At 43.6% G+C, this 22,674-nt stretch overlaps 7 protein-coding genes across 16 annotated transcripts; 3 read left to right on the top strand and 4 right to left on the bottom strand.

Moving 5' to 3' along the window:
- Positions 1–1,467: 1,467 nt before the first annotated feature.
- On the bottom strand, positions 1,468–22,512 carry LOC6557056 (acid sphingomyelinase-like phosphodiesterase 3b). Of its 3 annotated transcripts, none has more exons than XM_043215364.1 (6): positions 22,214–22,512; positions 10,619–10,957; positions 2,869–3,569; positions 2,369–2,564; positions 2,016–2,307; positions 1,468–1,943 (listed from the first exon to the last, which is right to left on the bottom strand). In XM_043215364.1, exons 2-6 carry the CDS (start codon positions 10,716–10,718, stop codon positions 1,673–1,675), a joined length of 1,560 nt encoding a protein of 519 aa, XP_043071299.1. In that variant the 5' UTR covers positions 10,719–10,957; positions 22,214–22,512; the 3' UTR covers positions 1,468–1,672. The 3 variants fall into 3 exon arrangements, with proteins under 3 accessions (XP_043071299.1, XP_032590580.1, XP_043071300.1); XM_032734689.1 differs by lacking the exon at positions 22,214–22,512 and adding an exon at positions 22,165–22,212; XM_043215365.1 differs by lacking the exon at positions 22,214–22,512 and adding an exon at positions 19,701–20,039.
- Positions 3,976–4,554, top strand: LOC6556940 (probable insulin-like peptide 4). Its single transcript, XM_032734704.1, is given in 2 exon segments — positions 3,976–4,248; positions 4,301–4,554. Coding segments are annotated over 2 exon segments (375 nt in total). The 3' UTR covers positions 4,403–4,554.
- LOC6556947 (probable insulin-like peptide 3) lies at positions 5,615–6,419 on the top strand. The gene is made up of 2 exons (XM_001983643.2): positions 5,615–5,852; positions 5,911–6,419. The coding sequence occupies exons 1-2, from the start codon at positions 5,696–5,698 to the stop codon at positions 6,135–6,137; spliced, it is 384 nt and encodes a 127-aa protein (XP_001983679.1). The 5' UTR covers positions 5,615–5,695; the 3' UTR covers positions 6,138–6,419.
- Positions 6,589–7,219, bottom strand: LOC6556893 (probable insulin-like peptide 2). Its single transcript, XM_001983644.2, has 2 exons — positions 7,046–7,219; positions 6,589–6,983 (listed from the first exon to the last, which is right to left on the bottom strand). The coding sequence occupies exons 1-2, from the start codon at positions 7,212–7,214 to the stop codon at positions 6,751–6,753; spliced, it is 402 nt and encodes a 133-aa protein (XP_001983680.1). The 5' UTR covers positions 7,215–7,219; the 3' UTR covers positions 6,589–6,750.
- LOC6556922 (probable insulin-like peptide 2) lies at positions 8,858–9,450 on the bottom strand. The gene is made up of 2 exons (XM_001983645.2): positions 9,272–9,450; positions 8,858–9,209 (listed from the first exon to the last, which is right to left on the bottom strand). The coding sequence occupies exons 1-2, from the start codon at positions 9,438–9,440 to the stop codon at positions 8,977–8,979; spliced, it is 402 nt and encodes a 133-aa protein (XP_001983681.1). The 5' UTR covers positions 9,441–9,450; the 3' UTR covers positions 8,858–8,976.
- On the bottom strand, positions 10,965–11,792 carry LOC6556876 (probable insulin-like peptide 1). The gene has a single exon (XM_001983646.3). It carries the CDS (start codon positions 11,575–11,577, stop codon positions 11,107–11,109), a length of 471 nt encoding a protein of 156 aa, XP_001983682.1. The 5' UTR covers positions 11,578–11,792; the 3' UTR covers positions 10,965–11,106.
- Positions 12,102–21,497, top strand: LOC6556918 (inner centromere protein A). Of its 8 annotated transcripts, none has more exons than XM_001983647.3 (8): positions 12,120–12,352; positions 14,184–14,335; positions 14,416–14,901; positions 15,024–15,258; positions 15,353–15,941; positions 16,066–16,277; positions 18,740–18,957; positions 21,290–21,497. In XM_001983647.3, exons 1-8 carry the CDS (start codon positions 12,254–12,256, stop codon positions 21,456–21,458), a joined length of 2,160 nt encoding a protein of 719 aa, XP_001983683.1. In that variant the 5' UTR covers positions 12,120–12,253; the 3' UTR covers positions 21,459–21,497. The 8 variants fall into 8 exon arrangements, with proteins under 8 accessions (XP_032590575.1, XP_001983683.1, XP_032590553.1 ...); XM_032734662.2 differs by having other exon boundaries at positions 12,148–12,352; positions 15,009–15,258; XM_032734657.2 differs by having other exon boundaries at positions 12,163–12,352; positions 15,009–15,258; positions 15,353–15,953.
- Positions 22,513–22,674: the final 162 nt, after the last annotated feature.

The raw sequence follows: 22,674 nt of genomic DNA, 5'->3' as shown, positions 1-22,674 counted from the left end.
TTTTGGCTACTTGCTTACAGGGTGTCAACAAGTCGGGCAGTCGCAATAACCACATCCTTAATAGTTGTTTATGCTTATGTGCGAGCATTTGCAAAAGTTGTCTGCGCTGTTGCATTACAAGTATTTGCTTAGTTAGGTGTTGTAGGTGTTGTTCCTGCCATTGCTGTTGCTGTTGCTGTTGTTGCCTGTGGAGGACCAAGAACTGTGCGCAGAAGCCAAATGAATGGGTAAATACGATGTGATGGGAAACCAAGATGGTTCTCAACCGAAAACCCCAAATCCAATCTCAGATGGACTATGGCAGGGGTCAGGGGAGAGGCGTTGGGGAATAGCAGAGAACTTTTGCCAAATTGCAGAAGCCGCAAAAGCCAGCAAACAGTTTTGTCCTCGACTTCTACAGCGAATTCGGATGAACAAGTGATTGGGATGAAGGACAGCTGGTGGAAGGATAGGAAGGGAAGTTTGCAATCTAAGATTGACTAAGAGTTGTTAGAAATTTCTTAATAAACTTTAATGACTGCGGGTTGTGTTGCAGTGACAGTTGTTGTTGCTGTTGTTGCTGCTGCTGTTGTTGCAAGTGCAACTTTGATAGACCTGATAAAATGAAGCGCCTGAAAGTATGCAATAAGGAGCCCAACATATATCAGGTGTGCTGTGGAAAGAGGTTGGTGGTTGCTGCTTGATGGTTGATGGCCGATGGTTGGTGGTTGGTAGTTGGTGGTTGGGGATTGGGGGCTATAAAAGCAGGCTGTCTAACAAATACGCCAATATCAAATGCTAGCGTAGATTTCGCCAATAATTTACTTGGACAGCACGTAGCACCGAGTGTCACGCATGCAGCGGGAGCAGCAACGGCAGCAGCAGCAGCAGCAGCAGCGGTAGTGGTTGGGCAAATTGGAGACAGGCAGTCGAATCGTTCGTTTGTGAACGGGGCATGCAACAAGCTGCGGCAGGGTCGGTTGGTTGGTTACAACATGCTCATGCATTACTCATGATGTGTACGTCAACGGACTGAAGCCCAAAGCTGGCCCCAAATTGTCTTTGCCACAGCCGAAACACACACACACACTTGCCACACACACACACACACAAACACACAGTTGCTGCTTTAATATGTACGCTGCGGTTTTTGCCAGTTTAATGGAGTTGGCCATAAAAAACAGGCATGCAGGCAGAACGAATGTTTATTTGACTGGCTGACTTGTTTGCGCAAATTAATGCATTTGTTTACAACATCGGAAAGCTTAAATATTTATCGAAAAATAAGCCCAAAATTTAACATTAAAAATTGTTTGCGTTTATTTTCATATGTTTAGTATATAATACATTTAATTATAATAATTATAGCAATAATAATAGACGAATTTTATCACACACACATATGATATGGCTGTACCACACAGGCGCACACAAGCACCCAGCACACACACACACACAGAAGCACACACATACACACACACACACACACAGAAGCACACACACACAGAAGCACACACACACACACACACAGAGAGACATGCACAAGTACAGCATAAGTTGAGTTTTGATTAGCGCATTATTTATTTGACATTAGGAAAAGTGCGCGCCTGCATGCAGCTTAAGATGGGAGTTGAGGAAACTTTCCCAAGTCGTCCTCTGTACTTTCTTTAAACTCATCGTTTCGTTAATTCACTTATAAATTCGTGATCGTTGTCGTCTCCAGCTGCTGCTGCACCAGTGAACAGCGGAGAAAGCTCAGCGTCAACAGCAGCAGCGAGATGACAGCACAGCAGCTGCTCAACCCTGCCACCGTTGCCTGGCCCTGCAACGGCAGCTGTTCCGTCTCCAGACACAGCCGGAACTCGTCGTAGTCCAGCCGAGTGATGGCGCAATAATGATTGAGCATGCAGTGACCCAAGCAGGCGGAACCCGACTGAAACCGGACAGCATTCGCACGTTGATATCTAAGTGGGTTGTGGTTAGGCGAAAGATAAGAGGGGGCATTAGAGGCGATAGAGTTCCACTTGAATACACACCTGCCAAACCAGGAGGCATCCCTGCCCGTAAAACGCTCCACAAAGTTATGCAACGCTATCGCCGAGATCTCGCCCAATCCATAATAGTGGGTCAGATTGTATTCGGGCTGCCAGAGGGGTTCGTGAACCCGGTTTGCCAACGGCAGATCCAACCAATACTGTGTGTAGTCCAACACCTGACCGCTGCCCGTATCAAACTTGTACAGTCGCAGTGCCGGATTGTTGGAGGCACCAATACCCTCCTTGCGTGGCACCACAGACGGCGCCGTCATCAGCCAAGAAATGGGTGTGCCTGTCCAAGCAAATTGTCATTAAACCACTCCAATTAATGCCAGTCTACTCTTGATCATTACCTTGCTCATCGTAGATCAGCCGAAAGGTGTCCGAGTGCAGATGACCAAAGAACTGACCCTGTATGACCGAGGCATACTTGCGCACTATATCCAAATATCGTTGGTTATTCCGCTCCGTAAAGATCAGTTGACCATGGTGTGGTGTGCCCAGGTAACGCTCATCCACTCCAGGCGGCATGTGACCCACTATATAGACCTGCAATAAGAAATGAATATATAAATGTACAAGTTAGCTACCTAAGATACTAATCTAGTATCTAAGAGAACATCCTGTAAGTATGCCTAGAAAGTGAGGGACAGGGTTAAATATGTCCATATCACTGTCAATACTTATAATTAAAGTCGGGAACGCAATTCTGGCTCGATTTCCATCTTAAAATGATGCCCTAAAAAATGCTTATGGAAAAATTTAAATTTTCCTTTGCCATAATTTAAATAAAACTGAATCGATTTTCAATTTCAAAAGCAATACAGTTTTGATAGTGGCTAAGTTTGCTTACCGTTTCTTGTTTATTCCTCGACTTGGTAAGGATCTCATCCAGCCAGAGCCACTGCTGCTCGGCCTGCAGTTGATCCTGGGCGGTGGTTGTGCGACTGGATGCCTTAGGTTCCGCATAGTATTCGACTGGCCAGCGCAGACTCTGCGCCTGCTTGGAGTCCACATCGTAGTCGTGTCGCATAAAGTTGGTGTTCAGTGCCACGATGCGCAGGCGACTCCTAGTCTGCTCGATGGAATAGTAGCCTCCCTGCTCGAAGGTGACAAGCGCCTCGGTGGGCAGCCAGTGACGCCAGAGCTCACCCATTTGTTTGTACTTGTGCAGACCGCCATCCTCGTGGCCCAGCACCGGAAAGATGAAGGGCGAGGAGAAGCTGCGTCCCAGCAGCTCGGTAATGTTGCGCAAAATCTCGTGCTGCCGCTGCTCGGAGAGCGCTTGAGCGGAATGGGAGAGGGCATCGCCTGTCCAGAGCACAAACTCCACATTGTCGCCCTGTTTGGCCTTCATGGTCTTCACCGCTGACTCGACCAGACTCCAGGGACTGTCGCAGTTGTAGTTGCCAAAGGGACCCGGTGACTCCAGATCCTGCACGGCGGCAGAGGAGGCCGGGTTGCGAGCTGCCAGCTGCCAGCAACTTTTGTAAATGTCGCCCTGTGTGGAGTAGAATGTGTCCAGATGCAGGTCACTCACGTGCCAGAAGTAGCCTACAAAAGAGAATTGAGAGTTGACAGTTGACAGCTAAAAGGTTAACAAGTCAGTCAGAGTAGGGATTAAAGGGGAAGCTCGATTTTCCAAATACGAGAAAACCGGGAAAGACCGCCACAGGCCAGCTGGCCGTGAAAACCCTGAAAAAGCCACAACACACACATTGCCCCGACAGACCTGATTTGCTACCTGGCCGGAAGGGAGAGCGTGACACAGATCAAGAAGTCACTGTGAGCCTTTGAGGCGAGTGTTGAACCGTTCCTGCAATCAGTTTGACGTTGGCATGCGCATTGATCAATTGGTTTACGAGAGTCGTCCAATCGAACGTGGAACGACAGCATATAGGATACAGGATATTCAGAGAGAGAGTGACGATCTGGGATCGGGGACTTGGTCGGGAGCAAGATGAGCTTGCGATTCAGTCTATCGCTGCTGCTGATGGTCGCCATGTGGCAGCTGGTGGAGCAGGTCGAAGGTCGCAAGAAACTGTGCGGAGATGCACTCAACGAGGCCCTTGATCTGATTTGTGTTAATGGATTCTCACGCAAAATTAAGCGCTCAATCAATTGTAAGTACAGATTGACAAGTCCACCATCCCCCACCCAACTGGTGCCTGAACTAACATGAGTTTTAAGCGGACAGAAGCCCCAGGACACCCGAGCAGGCGTTGCGCCACAAGTGGCAACTGTTGGCATTGAGGCAACAACTGGACCAGGACACCATCAATGAGGCGGGCAGTGATCGTGAGCTGCGACGTCCGCGTCGAAGGATAACCCATGAATGCTGCAATAAAGGCTGCTCCTACGACGACATCCTGGAATATTGCGCTTAAACTTGAACTTGGACGCGGACTTGGACTTGGACTTGGCCTGGCTCAAACCATTAACGGATTATACCCAAAACGGAAACTTTGAAACAAAACGCACGTTTTGCAATTCATTCAATAACACTTAGCCTCTGCCTTAAAAAAGGAAAATAACTAATTTACGCATATACATATACATATATACACATATATATATATATACATATAATTATATACATACTTTTTAATAATTCGCAATGTTTTATTGTAATATTTCAAGGAAGCAATAAAGTTACTCGATAACAATACAAAACAGCAAACAAAAGGCAACTTATAGCATCAAATGCCTTCAGCTTAGTGCTCTTCAGTGTCTCCCCCCTCGCACTGCTCCCTCCCTGCCAACCACTTTGGGCCACCAACTGGGTACTTCCCCGGCATTTTAGCCAGCCTCCCCCGCTCCCCGGTGAATGAGAAAGTGCTTGTGCCCTTGCATTCTCGCAGCAGTAATGAAAATTTTGAATTTTTAATTAGATGACGTTATGTTTTCGTGCGAAAAATAACAATGGCTTCAGTTGCAGCGAATTTTGTATACTCTCCAAATGCAATTAATAAATAAATAGAATAATTCTGAAAGAAGGAGAAATCACTTTCGTTGGCCAACAACAATTCCGCTTTGTGTGCTAGCAACGAATATTTGAGTCAAGTGGCGAGTGCTATTGATAGCAATTGATCTAAAAATAGAGATAGATAGATATCTTTTGTATACACAATTATTGAAAAAATATACAAATTGATGTTAATATTGTTTACTTGGCATCCCATATCAACTATATAGTCAGTGGCCTGATATCCAGCTGGGCATACCAGTTCGTTTTCCAGAGTATGTGTAAACAACAATAGCTGAAAGGATGAGGGGGGATAGTGGAGGAGACAGCACTTGACTTTGTTTTTCAACAGTTGTGATCTACGCGTTATTATTTTGCACGGCACAACATAAACAAAAGACGTCAGCTGATATGAGTAAACCCAAACCATCCGCACACCTCCGCTCCTCGCTCCTCGTAGTCTATGGCAATCTGGCTGTCTGGTTGGGCGCCTCAGCTAACTGACACAACACCTAACACACCCTGACAGACTCTTTGTGTGTGTGTGTTTGTGTGTATGCTCCGCTGTGTGTTCCTCTCGGCAGTGCAAACGTTATCGTATAAAGCGTTGCGTTGCCGCAGCACGGGGCACAGTTCTAGTTTGCCACGAATTCACAGTGGTTCAGTGTGTTGCGTGTGTACAGACAACAAAGGATTAGCAGCCAAAAATAGCATAATGCATTTGGAAAACGTTAAAGTGCAGTGTTTGATCTGCAGCCTGGCGTTTCTGGTGCTGCAAGTGGACGCGATTCGTCTCTGTGGCACCGAGCTGCCCGAAATGCTGGAAAGGATTTGCTCGTACGGCTACAATACGGAAATGAAGCGTGCCAATGGTAAGCACAACGAGTTCACCTTTCCCAACTGCTATAATTGAATTTCTGTGTTTGGCAGTGCCTCCTCCAGTACAATACAATGGCATCAGCAATGAGTATGCCGGCTCCTATTCGAATCTGGATTCCAATTCACAGCCAATGTTGCAGATGCTCCTGGGCGAGAGTGCCCATCGTCATCTGGTGAATAGTCGACATCGTCGTTTTGGTGTCTACGATGATTGTTGCGCCAGATCTTGCACCTATACGGAACTCGCCTCCTACTGCAGGCCGAGTCCCTTAATCTAGCCTACTCTCTGCTAGTTCTTGATTGGAAACCATTTGGATTAGCTTTAAGCCAGCTCATTTTGACTAGCTTCTAACTGTATAAATACTTATAAATAAAACATTAGCCTTAAGCATAGAAAAAGGAAATTATAAAATAAAAATATATGTACGTATTTATTTATGAATGTTATTTGTTTTATGTGATTGTTTAAATTACTTTAAGTTGCTTTAGACTTGTGAAATTTGTTTGAGAACTTAGATGAACTCATTATCTTTGGATGCGAATCAAAATAGTTCATTCTTTCAGTTCATCATATAAATATTGTTATTATAAGTTTATAGATATAATTTGTGTTTTAGATTAAGTTGCTATGGATTTTTTTGGCATTGATAATCCAATGTTCATACACCGGGTGTGGTGCTTAAATGTTAATCCCATCATAAACCCTCATCACTGTAATCTTAACAATCGTTTATGCAGCTTGGCTTTTTATTGAAAGCATCTATAATATAAATACAACACGTGGATTTTCATATAGGGGTAGGGCGTAACAATTCTAGGGTTCAATCAATTTCAAAATGTACTCTGATCACGGTGCTTCAAAAGGGATGTCTACTGTCCTATGGCTTGCACTTAGGCGGCACAGTAATTAGTCAGTTCTTCAAGTTGGCAAGACCTCCTGCAGCATTCGTCAACAATTCCCGCACGAGTGCGTCGTCGGGTGGAGGTTAGAGAGCTGAGGCCGTTATCCTGGAAAATGTTACGCAGGCGTCCGTTGCTCAAACGATAAGGAAGCAGCTCGGCAGAGGAAGCCTCCTTCTCCTCAATATATTGAATGGGATCGAGAGGGTCCATGTCCATGAGGGCTGCAGTGCATCCGAAATGGGGAAGTTTAGGATTGCCCATGAAAACTCTAAATTGGACTTACGTGAGCCGCGCTTATGGATGATTCGATTGTATCCTGTGGCACTACACAGTTTGCTCAACATATCGTTAAGATGTACGCTGCACAGGCGCATCGAGGGGGACGAGCTTGAAGATGCCACAACGCACAAGGCGAAGAGGAAGGCCACCGAGAGGGAAATTGACTTGCACATTGTATTAACTTGGATTAGATGCTTCGATGCGATGGAACTGATGCCGGCACACTCGCTGCCGCATGCTTATATACTCTGCAATGACACTTTGGGTTGAGGTGGCATGCCACATCTGTCCAAGTGGAACTACTTCGGTGTCAAATTGCGTTACAGGTTATTGGGACAAGTTGAGTGCATTTTCGAGTAGCTATAGCAGCTTGCTAAACTCATTCAATGTCAACGTTCACTTTTCGTTGGCTTATGCAAATTTCACCCATTGCCGAGGGTGGCACGTGGGCGACTACGCAGTGCCACGCCCACTACGGTTTGCGTCTTTGTCAGCCAATTAAACAATTTTGGTGTGAAAAGACAACGCAAGGTTCTGGCGTGTGCGAACCTAAGGCATTTCCTTGCCTTTCCTTGCCTTGCCTGCATTTATGAATATCAAATGAGTTGTTTCTCAAACTATACCCTGCAATCGCTGGAGGGAGAGGGGTATTTTTTTTACGAGCTTAACAATGTATTCAATTTGACTCTTCGTGATATTTAATTCTGTTTTCTGTATAGACGAAAAAGTTTCTTATTTGCTTTGCTAATCATTCTTAGATTTTCAACTAGTAACATCACCAAAAATTAAGGTTCGAGTAGAGCATGGAGTGTTTCTATATCAGGTACTACTTCAATGCTACACGACTGAACCGTACCCACTCAACACAATACAATGGCAACCATAATAAGGATATCGAAAAGGGCTTCGGCAACTACGGTTCCAACTTAGATCTGGACTGTAACAGGTTTTAATAAGTGAAAGTTGCTTTTAGATATGGGAAAGTTGTGAATGAAGAATTTCTCATTTCATTTTTTCAAAACGTTTGCGCTCGGAGATGACCCCATTATACTGGAATGCAGACCGATAAAGTAGGTTCTTGGTAAAGCTATATCCAAGTTAGAACTATTTTTCTAAATGCGTTTTTAAGCCATTACTATTGCCTGCCTAGACTTTTCCCAAAAGCTGTCATTAGTGAATCTTTTAGATTTATTGACTTAAATTGTGATGGCCTTCGGCATTTCCTATTATTGGGGGCGGTTGAAGATGGGCGTTGCCGGGCGTACTGAGCTGTAAAAACATCTCCAGCAATACAAACTTAGAATTTCATAATTCTAGCTTAAAAAGTGTGGCTTAATCGATGTGCATTTATCGATGGGCTGCTGAACTAAATGAAACAAGCATCGAAAGTCATGTTATCAACTTATATAGAAAGTATTTTTAATACAGAAAATTGCTCAAAGCTGGATCCTATGCTTTGCATATCCAGCAGAGACCAGTGTTCAAAACATTTCATTGATAGTTGCCAAGAAAATACGAATTTTCTGATTTCAATTCAGTGTTGGAGTTATTTTTCTTGAAAAGCAGTTGTGTTTGGATTGCGATTATTGATTTTCTGAGCAGAAATGTTTATGGTTTACCCTGGAAACATTGTTGTTTGATGAATATATTTAAGATCCATCAACCAATTTTTTTATGGCATCTTGCTTAGACACGAATACATTCATACCACCAGCCAGGTACTCAGATTGTAGTCCTCTTTATTTAGTTGAAGTCAATTGTTAAACATATGCAGGATGCTTCTGATTCGGTATAATTTCTTATCATAATCTTTACATTCGTGTATGCAGCTTGACTTTTATTAAAAGCATTTATAATTTAAATACAACTTGTGGGTTTGCGTCATGTAAATACAATATCAGGGGTAACAATTCGAAGGTTCTACAAATTCAGGACTTAGGCGGCACAGTAGTTGGTGAGTTCATTTATGTCGCAACTCCTTTTGCAGCATTCGTCAACAATTCCCTGGCGAGTGCGTCGTCGGGTAGAGGTTAAGGAGTTGATGATGTTGTCCTGGTAGATGTTGCGCAGGCGTCCATTTGTTAAGGGATATGGAAGCAGCTCGTCAGAGGAAGACTCCTTCTCCTCAATATATTGAATGGGATCGAGAGGGTCCATGTCCATGAGGGCTGCAGTGCATCCGAAATGGGAAAGTTTAGGATTGCCCACGAAAACTCTAAATTGGACTTACGTGAGCCGCGCTTATGGATGATTCGATTGTATCCTGTGGCACTACACAGTTTGCTCAACATATCGTTAAGATGTACGCTGCACAGGCGCATCGAAGGGGACGAGCTTGAAGATGCCACAACGCACAAGGCGAAGAGGAAGGCCACCGAGAGGGAAATTGACTTGCACATTGTATTAACTGGGATTAGATGCTTCGATGCGATGGAACTGATGCCGGCACACTCGCTGCCGCATGCTTATATACTCTGCAATGACACTTTGGGTTGAGGTGGCATGCCACATCTGTCCAAGTGGAACTACTTCGGTGTCAAATTGCGTTACAGGTTATTGGGACAAGTTGAGTGCATTTTCGAGTAGCTATAGCAGCTTGCTAAACTCATTCAATGTCAACGTTCACTTTTCGTTGGCTTATGCAAATTTCACCCATTGCCGAGGGTGGCACGTGGGCGACTACGCAGTGCCACGCCCACTACGGTTTGCGTCTTTGTCAGCCAATTAAACAATTTTGGTGTGAAAAGACAACGCAAGGTTCTGGCGTGTGCGAACCTAAGGCATTTCCTTGCCTTTCCTTGCCTTGCCTGCATTTATGAATATCAAATGAGTTGTTGCTCAAACTATACCCTGCAATCGCTGGAGGGAGAGGGGTATTCATTAACACGATTTTAAACATATATTAAATTTGACTCTTGGTCATATTTAATTCAGTTGTTTTGTAATAAATGACAAGCAGAGTTGAACAACGCATATTAAGCGATTTACATGTGTAAACATAGATTAAATGAGTATTCTTTTTAAGTAAACATTTCAGATACCCAGGCTTAGTATGTTCATTGTGTTTTGTTTTTGTAGAAATTAATGGTGGAATCTTGAAGCATTTCAGTCTCGGGGCTAGTTACATTTTTCAATCTCATTACCGTCAGTCGTCCTCACTTGGAACCTGTCTCCCTCCCCTGCCGACGACTCGTTCAAGAACATGTCGCTAGTCTTACGCACAATCCAATGATGCCATTATCGCAAAATTTAATGATTGTCCCTCGAGGGATAGATTTAAAGAATAAAATAAGAAGAAAAAATAACAAAAAACAAACGAACAGAAAGATACATTCTGGCTAACCGCCATTGCAAGGCGTAATGTTTTATTTTTATGAAGTACATTAATTTAAATTCTAAGTTTGGGAATTCCCATTTCGAGAGCACCAAGCACTTTAAAATCCCCGGGGCACAAATGTACATATGGATAAAATACTTTTGAGTATGTTTTGAGCGACATGCACATATATCTATTGAAAAAACTGGACACAGGGTAGCTGTTAGTTGGTCATTCATTGGGATCTCTCTCGATACTTACCGATGCGGGCGATGGCCTCATCTGGCATCCACAGAAATGGAAGAAGCGCGGTTAACAGCCAGCTGAAGCTGAAGCTGAAGCTGGGGCTAAAGTTAGTCATTTAGCTGCTGCTGATTTTGCTGCGTGTGGAGTATGGAAATAATGGCAGGAGTTGCTATTTGGGGTGTTGGGTGTTGGGGATTGGGGTTTGAGGGGAGAGGGTCTTTTACACTTTGTGTTCGTATGCAAATTTTCGTAGTAACTTTTGCTTTAGCTTTTGCTGAGCTGTGAAAGTTTTTTCCTTTGGTTTTTGTCTTTTGTTGCACAGTTCTACTTTTTATTCATTAGCTAAAATTTGTGCTGCATAAATAAGTGGGTACGATAACGATAACGATTACGATTACGATTAAGATTACGAGTATATGAGTACAATATCGCTTGCGAGTATGAGTATGTGTATGCGTGCGTGTGTGTGCTTGTGTGCGTGCGTTCGTGCGTGAGTATGACGATTACGAGCGGCAATAGGCCAAGAGTTCCGGATAGCTACATGAATTGACACAGCATTCATCATAAATGCCGGCACGTTGTCGCCGCAAGCGTCGTGTTTTGATGAGCACCTCCGTTCCATAAATGCTAGACAGCAATGGACTTAACGCGTAGCCATCATCACTGCCACGCGGCTGTTGTAATTGTGTTTGCTCCGCTGCCACAACACCAACGACATCGACGAGCGATGCCTGATTGGAATCCATGCGTTTTTTGGGTATCGTATTATAGCCATTCACACAGACCATTGACATGGCCTCATTGAGGGCGGGGCCGCACAGCTTATGTTTGCCCTCACGCAACGGATGGGTCATGGAAGCGGCTCTGAAGCCGCCAATGCCATCGGCGTAACATCCGCTGCCCATGATGGCTATCAGCAGAGCCAACAGCAACACCAATTGCCGGCCATATAGCGATGCGCTTTTGATAAACATTTTGCCAACTTCCAACTTCCAACTGCCAACTGCTGACTGCTTACTGCTGACTTTGCGAACGTTTGCATGCCTGCTGCAGGCAACTGGCGCTATTTATACGGCGGCAAACGAGTGCAACAACAGCAACAGCAGCAAATAACAACAAACCCTCTAGCGGCAGTTCAATGCACTTTTTGGGTGCATACATAATTACACAACACACACACACACATACATGCATATACACATATATGTAAGGATTGTCAAATGTTGTTGCTCCTTTCGTAAACATAACAACAACAACTCACACCATAAGCAGCTGTATTGCAACTTAACGCTAAAAGGCTGTGACTGCTGTCCCAAAGGATTAGCGCAAATGTGGCTTGACAACAAACACACACAGACAATGCGGGCGTGTGTATGTGTGTGCGAAAGTGACAGCTTCATTAGCATGCATGTAAGCAAAATGTATGCTTCAATTGGCTGCTAACGCGCTCTGGCGGCCGTGTGTGTAATCACACTTCGATCTGTCTGTCACTAAATCGATAAGTCGCGAACAGTTCGATTGCAGGCCGCTCGCTTATCGAGTCAACAGTTAGTCGCCAGCAGCGCAGCAAACGGTCGCAATTTCGGAGTTTCTATTGTTACTGAGAGAGGGTGTCGGAAAGAGAAAGAGAGAGACAGAGTGATAGTAATAATGGTGATCGATATTAAAATGTGTCGCTTTGATAATGTGCCGTGGGGCTTTCGGCTTGTCGGTGGCGCCGACTACGAATACCCATTGACTGTGGTTAAGGTTAGGGCCATGTTCATTACAAGAATAATAATAATAATAATATCGCTTGCAGCACACCTTTGTGGCATTTGCACCTGTGTGGTTGCCATTTGCCAACACTGACCGCAGTAGGGGCAGATGATGCAGCTGCAGCAGCAGCATTAACTTTTGCAACAAAATGTGCCGCAAATTAATTGAAAATATTTCATTGTTATGTAACACTGAGCGTATGAGTGTTTTTATTTGTTTTCCCTGTGTGTGTGTGTTTTTTGTGGGGATTATTTGCGAATTGTGTTAATTAAAATAAACTCGTAATAGAGAATGAGGGTATCGCTCGGTTATTTGTCTAATCGCCCGAATGTATTTTTCTGCTAATTGGCCGCATAATGTGAGTGCAATAAATTAATTTCAATATTAATGGTGCCTCATCTGCAATTCATCAGCAGTCGTCGACAAATTAGCAAATGTGCTGAAAGCCCAGCAGTAAAAACCAACAGCCAACAACAATATTATTGTATTTAAGCATTGGCGAAAATAGCAACAAATTGCAAAATTATAATTGGCAAACTAAGCGCAACACACTTGCACACAAACACACACACACGCACAGACACACACACATAGACACACACACACAAACACAGACACACACACACATAACACACCATGTAAAATCTAACGAGGGCTGCTGCATAATTACAGCTAGTTTCGGGCAATAAAATTCAATTTACGCAGTTCCCGTTAGTTTTGGGCTTTCAATTTGGCTAAAGTTATTAAACATGTATATCAAACTTTAAAGGCTGCAAACCGTTTCACATAATTCCGAGGTGTGCTCAAAAATACAGAAATTCGAATAAGGAAGAAAAACTGTTGCTGAAAATCGCATAAATTCTAATAAAACACGATTTTCTATCTTCCATTTTTATACAAAAATCCTAAGTAAATGAAATATGTTTTTCAAATATTAAAAGTTTCAAATCTTTTCTAAATGACATCATTTAAAAACACATTAATTCCCATAGAGAAAATTAACATTTTGAAAACCAGTTTCAAACTTGTTTCGAAATGTAATATTTCCATATTGAAAAACACAAACTCCATTAAATATTCTTCTGTTTGCTTGGAAAATTATGGAAGGAGTGGAAACTTTTGTGAACAGCAGAGTGTGTGGGTGGGGGGGAGTGGGGTAAACAACACGCGCATTAAATTGATTTCAAGAAACTTTTATTATTCCTATGATGCTGCTAGCGTGTTAATTTATGGGGCAACCCTCACGCAACGTGCCGCATTCGGTAGCATGTCTCCCTCTCCCTCTCTCTCACTCTCTCTCTCTGTCACTCACTCTTTTCTTGCTCGTTCCTGGTTTCATTTTATCTGTGTGTATTTTTTTTTTTGTTGACATTTTGCGCGCATTTTATTTATATGCACTTTGCGCGCGACGCCAGATAATTGATTTTTTATCCGCAACAGTTGCCATAGCTATGTAGCGTACACTCAGCGAAAAACTGTGTTCTTGCTTGTGTTAGTCTAGCAGAATATGTGTTCTTAAAAATCTATACTGTTATTTTAAAATGATAATTTATTGTTTTATCTTTTTTAAAAATAAGATTTGTATGCTTTTCATAGGCGCTTTTTAGCATTAAATTGATAATTGAAATATATATTTCTGCAGGCTCCAGCGAAGATCACATTTAACTTGTAATAATAATCGAAAAATGTGTATATTTTTCTGTATTCATTTTAGAGTACAGTCAAAAATATATTTCTGCTTCTCACATCGATTTTTTCAGAGTTCTAACGCAGATTTTTCTTCAAGTGCAGCAACTGATTCTTTCTATTTTTTCGCCATCAGGTCGCCGAGGGCAGCATCGCTGAGGAGGCGGGCCTGTGCGTCGAGGATGTGATTGTACGTATCAATGATACGGCTGCGATGCCGTTAACCCATGACGAGGCTCACAGCCTAATCCTGAGCAGCGGCAGCGTTTTCTACTTTGGTGTCTATCGGTAAGTTGTCGCCCACCGTTCCCCGCAGCGCTATTAATTATGGTTATAATTTCTGGTGCTGACACACATGGCGCGAGCAGCGAGCACGAGGAGCAGCTCGATGAAGAACCAAAGCGGTTTCCACTGCGGGTGGGCTCGTTGACCAAGTCCGCAACGGCATCGCCTGAACGGTCGGCAACCGCATCCGCATCCGCCTCGCCGCTGCCGTCATTAACGGAAGTAACAAAAGCGCTCATACCGGAACAGGAGCAGGTCGTGGTTGCGCAACTGGAGGAACTGGAATGTCGCAGTGCAGCAGTGACGGAAATGCATTCGCATGCCAACGACACTGAGCAGGGGCTGGCAAAGGAGGAGCAGAATGCGAATGCGAATGCGACTGCGACGGCGACGGCGACTGCGAATGCCAATGCAATTGAGAATGAGGACAACACCCAATATTTGCCCGAGCTGCCCGATCGTCCTTGCTCGGCGATGTCAGAGCGGTCGGATATGAAGCTGGTCGAGGAGGAAATTGCTGCCGTGCTGTCTGGCGAATCGGAGGTTCTCAAGGAGCACAATGTGCTTGGGTGCGTTCAGTCCAGGAGTCCAGGAGGCGACTCCTCTTCAACTAAACCATAATCTCTTTCTCTCTCACTCACTAAATCTCAAATATGTATATGTATATGTGTAATAGCGTTAATTTCTATAGAATCTTTCCCAAGCCGGGCGTCTGCATGACCAGCGATGTGCTGCGCTCCCTCAACGAGGAGGTGACCAAAACGAAACTCGAAAAGGAAAAGGAGAATCGCAAATGGTCGACCTTCCTGCAGCGACCCGATCGCCCTGTGCCCAAGAGCAAGCAACAACTGGAGGCGGAGCAGCGGGCCGCGAATGCGTACAAGGTGAAGATTGTCAAGTCTATGCCGCGGGATAAATCGCCTTTGGTGAGTAGCGTTGCATGAAACCCATCCCCACCCCAAACCCACCCCTCAAAAAAAAAAAGAACACTGAACAGGCACCAACTTAAGCCTGTGACAGCCGGAAGCCACGCCAAAGGAAGTCACCCCACCGCCCAAGGAGCCAACTCCGCCAACAAGTGAGGAGTCGGAGAAGCAGCCGCAGGAGGAGAAGGAGGTGGAGGAAGAACCGCTGCCCACGGACAGTGAAGTGCCGAATTTGGAACAATTGCCAGACAATGACAAAATCAACAGCAACAACAATGAGCTGCCCGAGGATGCGGAAGGTGAGCAGTTGGAGAAGGCTGATGCCTCCAAGGAAGAGCAGGAGGAGGAGCGACAGCAGCTGACAGAGTTGAAGGCACAACGAGAAGCAGAAGAAGAAGCAGAACAGCAAACAGGAGCAGCATCCGCAGCTGAGCCTAACGAGGCAGCCGAGCCAGTAGCAGAGAAAACTGATGAGGAACTGGCACTGGAAAAACAATTGGCCGATGTGCAAAAACAGCTAGCGGCTCTGTCGTCGCTACCCTCAACCATACAGTCAACACTGGATGCGGTGACCAAGCAGTTGGCCGAACTGCTGCCCACATTTAAGCTGCAGCAGAAAGAGGACTTGCCACAAATCGATGAGCAGCTGGAGAAGGAGCAGGAACTGGAGCAGCAGCAGCAGGGTGAGTATGAAGGTGCGCTTTGGTTGGCAAAGTTATGGCCGAGGTTACACTAATTAAATTTTTCTAATGGCACACTTTGCATATGCCTTCCCCACAACCCCCTCTCTCCCCCCTCTCGCTGCAGATACGTCCGACTCTGCGGAGAAACAGCAGCAGCAGCAGCAGCAGCCGGATGAAGTAGGAGCAGCATGTGAAAATAATGAGGATAAATGCGACGGCAATGACCTGCAAGTGCCTGAAATTTCTCTCTCAAATGGCGACAATCGCCAACGGGAGCAGAGCGGAGGCGGCCAGCCAAATGTGCCAAACGAGGAGCAATGCTTCAAGAAGCAAAAGGTAAGTCACAACAAAAAAAAAAAACTATAAAGAAAAACTATAGAAAAACTTAATGAAAAGTGTAGAAAAATGTTGCGTATTTATATTAGGCAGAGAGTAGATTGTACACCAAAATCTGACTTCTTGAAAGAGTCTCAAACAGAAGGCAATCAATTTAAATTTGTCATATGCAGTTGGGTTCCTTATCTATGCAAGATTGTCGATCTGCACAATAATTGAAGTTAACATCAACTTAAATTCCAGGCAATGCAAATTGAATTCTGTCCGAATGCCAGTCAGCTGTCTTTGCTCAAAATCGAAAGCAGAAAACATGTTTTGCCGACTTCAGTTCAAGTCTTCAGTCAAACAATGGCACAATTCTAATATCTATTCTCATTCCTTGGAGGCCAGTTCTTGCAACATGTGCTTACTCCAACTAAATGGGCATTTAGTTTGCCCCAAGTTCGATTCTCAACATTTTCAGACAGCCAAACAAATTAAATAAATCATTGAGCATTCAGCATACAGCAACGAGTGAATATGTATTTGGCCAGCTTAAAGTTGTTGGCCCTCGAAAGGGTTTTGAGTCGCTTTGCAAAACCTGAATGGTAAAATCTGTTAGTCATATAGACAAACCGCACATTTTGTGTTTGCTTAAGCCATGTAGCTTGCTGGCAATTAAAAAATAAATAACCAACTTTCTCTAAAGCCAGCCAGCTTAAAAACCTTGTAGTTGAAAACTAAAATGGCTCAAACGAAAAAAAGGGGGAAAAAAACATACAACTTGCACTTGCCACAAGCGAATACAGTTGAAGTTCACTTTTTGTGTGCAGTTTCTCTAATAATAAGCAGCGATTAGTGAAGCATTTGAAAACTGGGTCATATTTAGTTTATTATTTACGTGTCAAGCTTCTGAACGGAGCCACTAACAGAGTAGTTATTAACCATAGATTCCTCAATGTCTAAGCCAGCTCTGCTTTTGAACTTCAATCAAGTCGAGTCTAAAACAAATCAAGTCTTATGCAAACACCAGCTGGAGTTTTTTGGCAAATTATTCTGAATCAAAGACGAAACTCGACTTTTTTCCAAACCAAGACATCTTAATCATCTGCACAATTTTATGTGCATGAGCAACTTGAACCGTTGCCAAGCTGTTTACAATCCAGCTCCTTGCCAAGAATTAAACCTTTTTTTGTAGGTCTAATATTTATAGGCTTGGGCTCCACAATTTATAGGCTATCTGTTAGTCGTTCAGCATGAACCTGGTTTTGAGTTAGAGTTCAATTTATTTTTTGCTGTTTGCTGCTGGCCAGCTGAGCCCCATCTCAAGTCTCAGTCTCAGTCTCAGTTTCAGTTTCAGTTTTAGCTTCAGTCTGCTTTTTGCTGCTGCCGTCTGCTTCTCAGTTTTCTTCTGTGTATGTGTGTGTTTGCTGTGTGTGTGTGTGTGTGTCTTTTTTGGGCTCATTGCTGGCTGCAACATTTGCCGTAGCCCAAAACTCCACAAATCAAATTAACTAAAACGCCATTTGGTTTTTGTCTTTTTCTACTTGCAGCATAATGTGCGCTTTCAAGACTAGTTCGCTTAGTTAGCTTAAATCGAGTTTAAATTTTGATAAATTGCCACCAAATTCTTCTTGCTGTTGTTCACACACACACACACACTCACTCACTCTCACACACACACACACTGGCAGACTTCAATATGTGTGTGTGTTTGTGTGCCTCACTGCCAGTTAAATAAATGAGTCCAAAAAACACCAAAATCACAGTGGAGTCTTCGTGTCTTATTTAAAGTCACAGTTCCAAGCGTGGACGTTGCTTGGCGTGGAAGGCGTGTTTTGGGGGGCGGGGCAGCAAAAAGGCAGAAACCAAAAGACAATTAGTAGGCAGCAGTGACAGTCGAAAGACCAACGCATGTAAACCCGAAACCATTGCATAATTTTTACTATACACTCAGAGAAAAACAACTAAAACTGCTCTCAACAACTTTTTTTTAAGAGAACATCAATCACTTAATCCAGTTTAGCTATTTCTTAAGTTAAAAATGTTTATACTCGTTGCAAGTTATTTAAATTTGATTTCATTGCAACTAAATCAGTTTTTTCACTATGTATTTAAGTGGTTTTCATATATTTTAAGTGCTTAAAAGTCTTAAAATGAGTACATTTTCAATTTTCCATCAAGACAATTTTATATTTGGCTCAAAAAAAATTCACTCGTGATTTTTCAACAATATTTAGAAGCGAAGCAAGCACAAATAGTTACTAATTCTCAACCCTTGCTTTTTCTCTGAGTGTACCAAAACCCACATCCCTCCCTCTCTCTCTCTCTCTCTCTGCGTGTTTTTCTGACACGGTCTCTTTCTCTTAACATTTTCTCTTGTGTGTTTCTCTGGGCTCTGGTGTGTTTCGCTTGCGTTTACTTTGCGTCGATTGGAATGGGATGGGATGGCTATGGTGCTTGCGACGATGATGACATGCCAGAAACACAATGTCATTGAGGAGCTCGAGGAGCATTTGGTGCGCAAAAACAATCCGAGGCGTTCGAAGCGCGCCTTTGGTCCCCTGACGCCATCATCGGAGCGTCCTCTGGTGCTGCCCGGCGGCAGGCGCTGGTATCGACCCAAGGATGCCTACAATGATGAATTCATTGCCGAAACACTCAGCGCCCAGGCGGAGCTTATAACCGGCAGCACTCTGGGGTGCGTATCTATCTATCCATCTATCCATTTATATCTACCCATCTCTATCTATCTATCTATCTATCCATCTAGCCACTCAAAAAAAAAAACAAAACAAAAATCTCTGTGTTGAAATTGCCTTATGAACCGCCTCCCTTCCCCAGTTGATAGCACCTCCGCCCTGACAGCTCATCAACAGCATCGCAATTGACATTGCTAAAAACCATATTGTGTCTGTGTGTGTGTGTCTGTGTGTGTGTCTCATAATGCCATATTGCCATGGTCACAGTCACAGGCACAGGCACAGACCCACTCAGCCATATCCCCACTTGCTCATCCCAGGCAAGCAGACCAGCTCATCATGCTCATCATTGTCATATACTCATCCGCATTTCTCATTTTCCATGGGCTTCTCATCAACGCACTGCACGAAATCAACGGGGCCAACAACAATCATTTTGCGCATTAACAGCTGTCCATATGAGAGCCCGTTGCTGGGCTACGATGCCAGGTATTATTATTGTTGCCACAATGCTGCTCCGCCAGCAAAAGGAGCAAGCACAAAAGGATGCACTTTCATTAACATGATCATATTGAGCGGACCCCATCTTGTCTCTCTCTCTCACTCTATCTCTCCTTGTCTGTCTGTATCTCTGTCTACCTGTCGCTTTGTCTGTCTCAGTTCATTTCGGTGTCTGTTGGCTTGAAGTTGATTTGACTTTACCCATTTGGCCTCACCCCCAGCACTTAATATGCATGCTTACGTTTTGGCTTTCGTTTCTCGTGTCTTCTCTCGTTTCTTTCATAGATTGCATTTTGGAATCGTTTGTTCAAACCCGCCAGCATTTCAGGTAAGTTGCCAACCACAGCTCTGGCTTTGAATGCGCCTGCAACTGCCACTGCCACTGCCACTGCAACGGCTAACAGCAGACCAGCAGCGTGCAGCATGCATTCTTTTTTGTTCGACCGCCCTTGTCTTGTAGTACTTAACAAGTGGCTACCTTGATTACATTCCCTTCGATTTTAGCAGACCTTAGCTCTTTTTGTTGCGCTCTTTATACACTGCACTTGAGCAGGGTAAAGAATTGTCTCAACTCGGTAATTTGAATTTAGTTTACATTCCCATTGGACAAAGTATTAAGGAGATCAAACAAGTTTGTCATTCAATCATATATTAATCGCTCTTAGCTGACATCTTTTGGGCATCGACTTAATCATGTTGCAGCATTCTGCTACATTGTGAATAATATAATTTTTGTCAAACATCCACTGACAAACGCAAAAACGTACAAAATCCGTGTCAGTCGCAGTGTCAAAGGTAGATTTCAGCAGAACTTATTTAAAGGTCGACGAAACAATTTCCACAAAAAAAAAACAAAAAAAAACACTGCACAACATTTTCATAACATCAAAAAAAGGAAAAAAGAAAAGAGATTGCGAGGAAATAACTTGACTGTCACTGAACAGCACATTTTTTTGTGTGCACAGTTAAGGCCCAAAAGGTCGAAACTATTTATTTTTATACATTTTTATTAAAATCAAGCAAAAAGCAAAAGAAAAAAAAAAGGCAGCTGTCACAATGTAAACAAATGCCATTCTGCTGTTTGCAGTTTTTTATTTATTTTTATTTTTTTGCCTTCGTATCGATAGACAGTTAACTTAAAGTTGAATGAAATTAAGCAGCTTAGCGCTTGCTGGGCATTGAGCAAAAATAAACTTTGCAATTGAAATGTTGCTTAGCACTTTTTGTTCTAACTGCCCTGGTGAAAAATGAGTTTTCTACTTACAGTTTTAAGCTATTTAGTGAGCGAAATTAACTTGGGGCCCCATTTAATAATGAGCAGAAAAAAAGCAAAGAAAATCTGTCAAAGTTGCACAGTGACTGGAAACTAATTTCTATCTTTAATTGTACTTCGTACAGAGTATGCCACTAACGTTCAACTGCTCAACTGAAATGTTCTTTCTTGTTTCTGTTTTTTTTTTGTGTATCTTTTTTTTATTCCTTTGGTTTGGCTCGTTTTCGGTTCAATACATCGCCCGCAGGGAGCTGCAAAGCCTCAGCGTTGCAAAGGCAATGCACAGGTTAGTTTGTCACATGGTTCATTGCATGTTTCCTTTGCCCCAGAGAGAGAGACAGAAAGACGGCGAGAAGGCGAACAGGAACAGGAGCGGCAGCGGGAGCAGGAGCAGGAGCTCCTGTATGCCCAAGAGCTTCAACGTGACCAGCAGCGCTTATTTAAATGCACTTGCATGTCCACCCTACACGATATGCCCCAATTCCCTTCAGTCTGCCACTGGCACCCTAGCTTGCTTGCCTCGTTGCTGGCTAACGTTGGCTATTCGCTTTCCGCAGGGTCAACTTTATGAAGTACCAGAAACCGGAGCGCAAACTCGACTACAATCGCAGCGAGGTGTACAAAGTCATCCATCATCTGGATCGTGCACCAATCCGTGGCATCGAGGTGCGTGCCCCCCTTGTGGCAGCCGAGTCAGATATACGCCAATCGTTGCAATCATCATAGTTTAATATATATACAATATATATAGATAAACCATCGTTATCCATCCAGCGTTATTATTCTGTGTGTTACAACAAACACTCGAAATGATATTACAATGAGCAGCTCAAGATGAAATATAAACAACAAACTATGAATATATATATGTATATCGAATAGGTCAACATCATTATGCTTATCGTCATCATTATCATTGTTAATGTTGTCGTTGTTGTTTGTAAGACGCACCCTAATGTATGTTCTTACATAATTTGTGTGTGTGTGTGTCTGTGTCTGTGTCTGTGGGGTACGTGCAACATGGCGTATGTGTTATGTGTAATGTGTGGCAAAGTGTCGAGGCGGTCTTTCGAAGTCTCCAAGTCGTGTGCATTTCACAGCCGCAGGGCTGCAATTTTCTTTTGCATAAACACGCGGCACCAGCTGTGTGTGTGTGCGTGTGTCTATGTGTGTCTCTGTTGGGTGTCTCTGTGTGTGACTTGGGTGTGTGTGTTGTGTGTAGGTTGGGTGTGTGTGCTGTGTGTGTGGTGTGTTTGTGTGCGACAAGTTCTTTTGACATTTGCATATGTTAAAGCAAATGAATTTGTCTTGTAAACGAAATGAAAACGAAAATTTGCCAAATGACAGGCGAGGCCAGCATAATGTAATGTAACAATAAACTCGATTTTAGTTATGAGCAAAAACACCACACACACAGCACACACACACTCACACAGCACACACTGGAAACACATTAAATTTAGATTGGGAATGGTTGTCACGTTATGCCGGATCGCTGGGTGTGCGCATTTCACTTGCCCCCGTATATAGATACGCTCATGTTCACGTTAACTGTTACGAAATTATTAGCCATTTTGCAAAGACCAAGTTAAAAGTCGTCGCTGGCTGGCCATAAAAACGCGCCAAGTACGCCGCGTACTGCTTTCGGCCCGAAGCGTCTTCTTTATCAGTTACGTAGTTTTTCCCGACCGTTTTAGCTTTGTGTGCTTTTGTTCGCTGAGCGAGTTTTGCGCGATGGGTGTCCTCGACGCGACGTTGATGGCGTCTCGTCCTGAACTGTCACTGTCACAATATTGTTGGCATTTTGACTTCGCATTATCATTGCTATCCCAGTCCTCACCACACTCGCACTAACACCAAGTTGGCATTGTCCTTTGAGTGGAGTTGGATTGCTGGCGAACTCTCGAGTTTTTGGGACAGCTTTCGAGCTTTTTCCACGCAT

Source organism: Drosophila grimshawi, unplaced genomic scaffold (assembly GCF_018153295.1).
Source record: "Drosophila grimshawi isolate 15287-2541.00 unplaced genomic scaffold, ASM1815329v1 contig_44, whole genome shotgun sequence".
Lineage (NCBI taxonomy): Eukaryota > Metazoa > Arthropoda > Insecta > Diptera > Drosophilidae > Drosophila > Drosophila grimshawi.
Note: the sequence above shows the minus strand (reverse complement) of the source record. Positions and strands in the feature narration are given on the sequence as shown.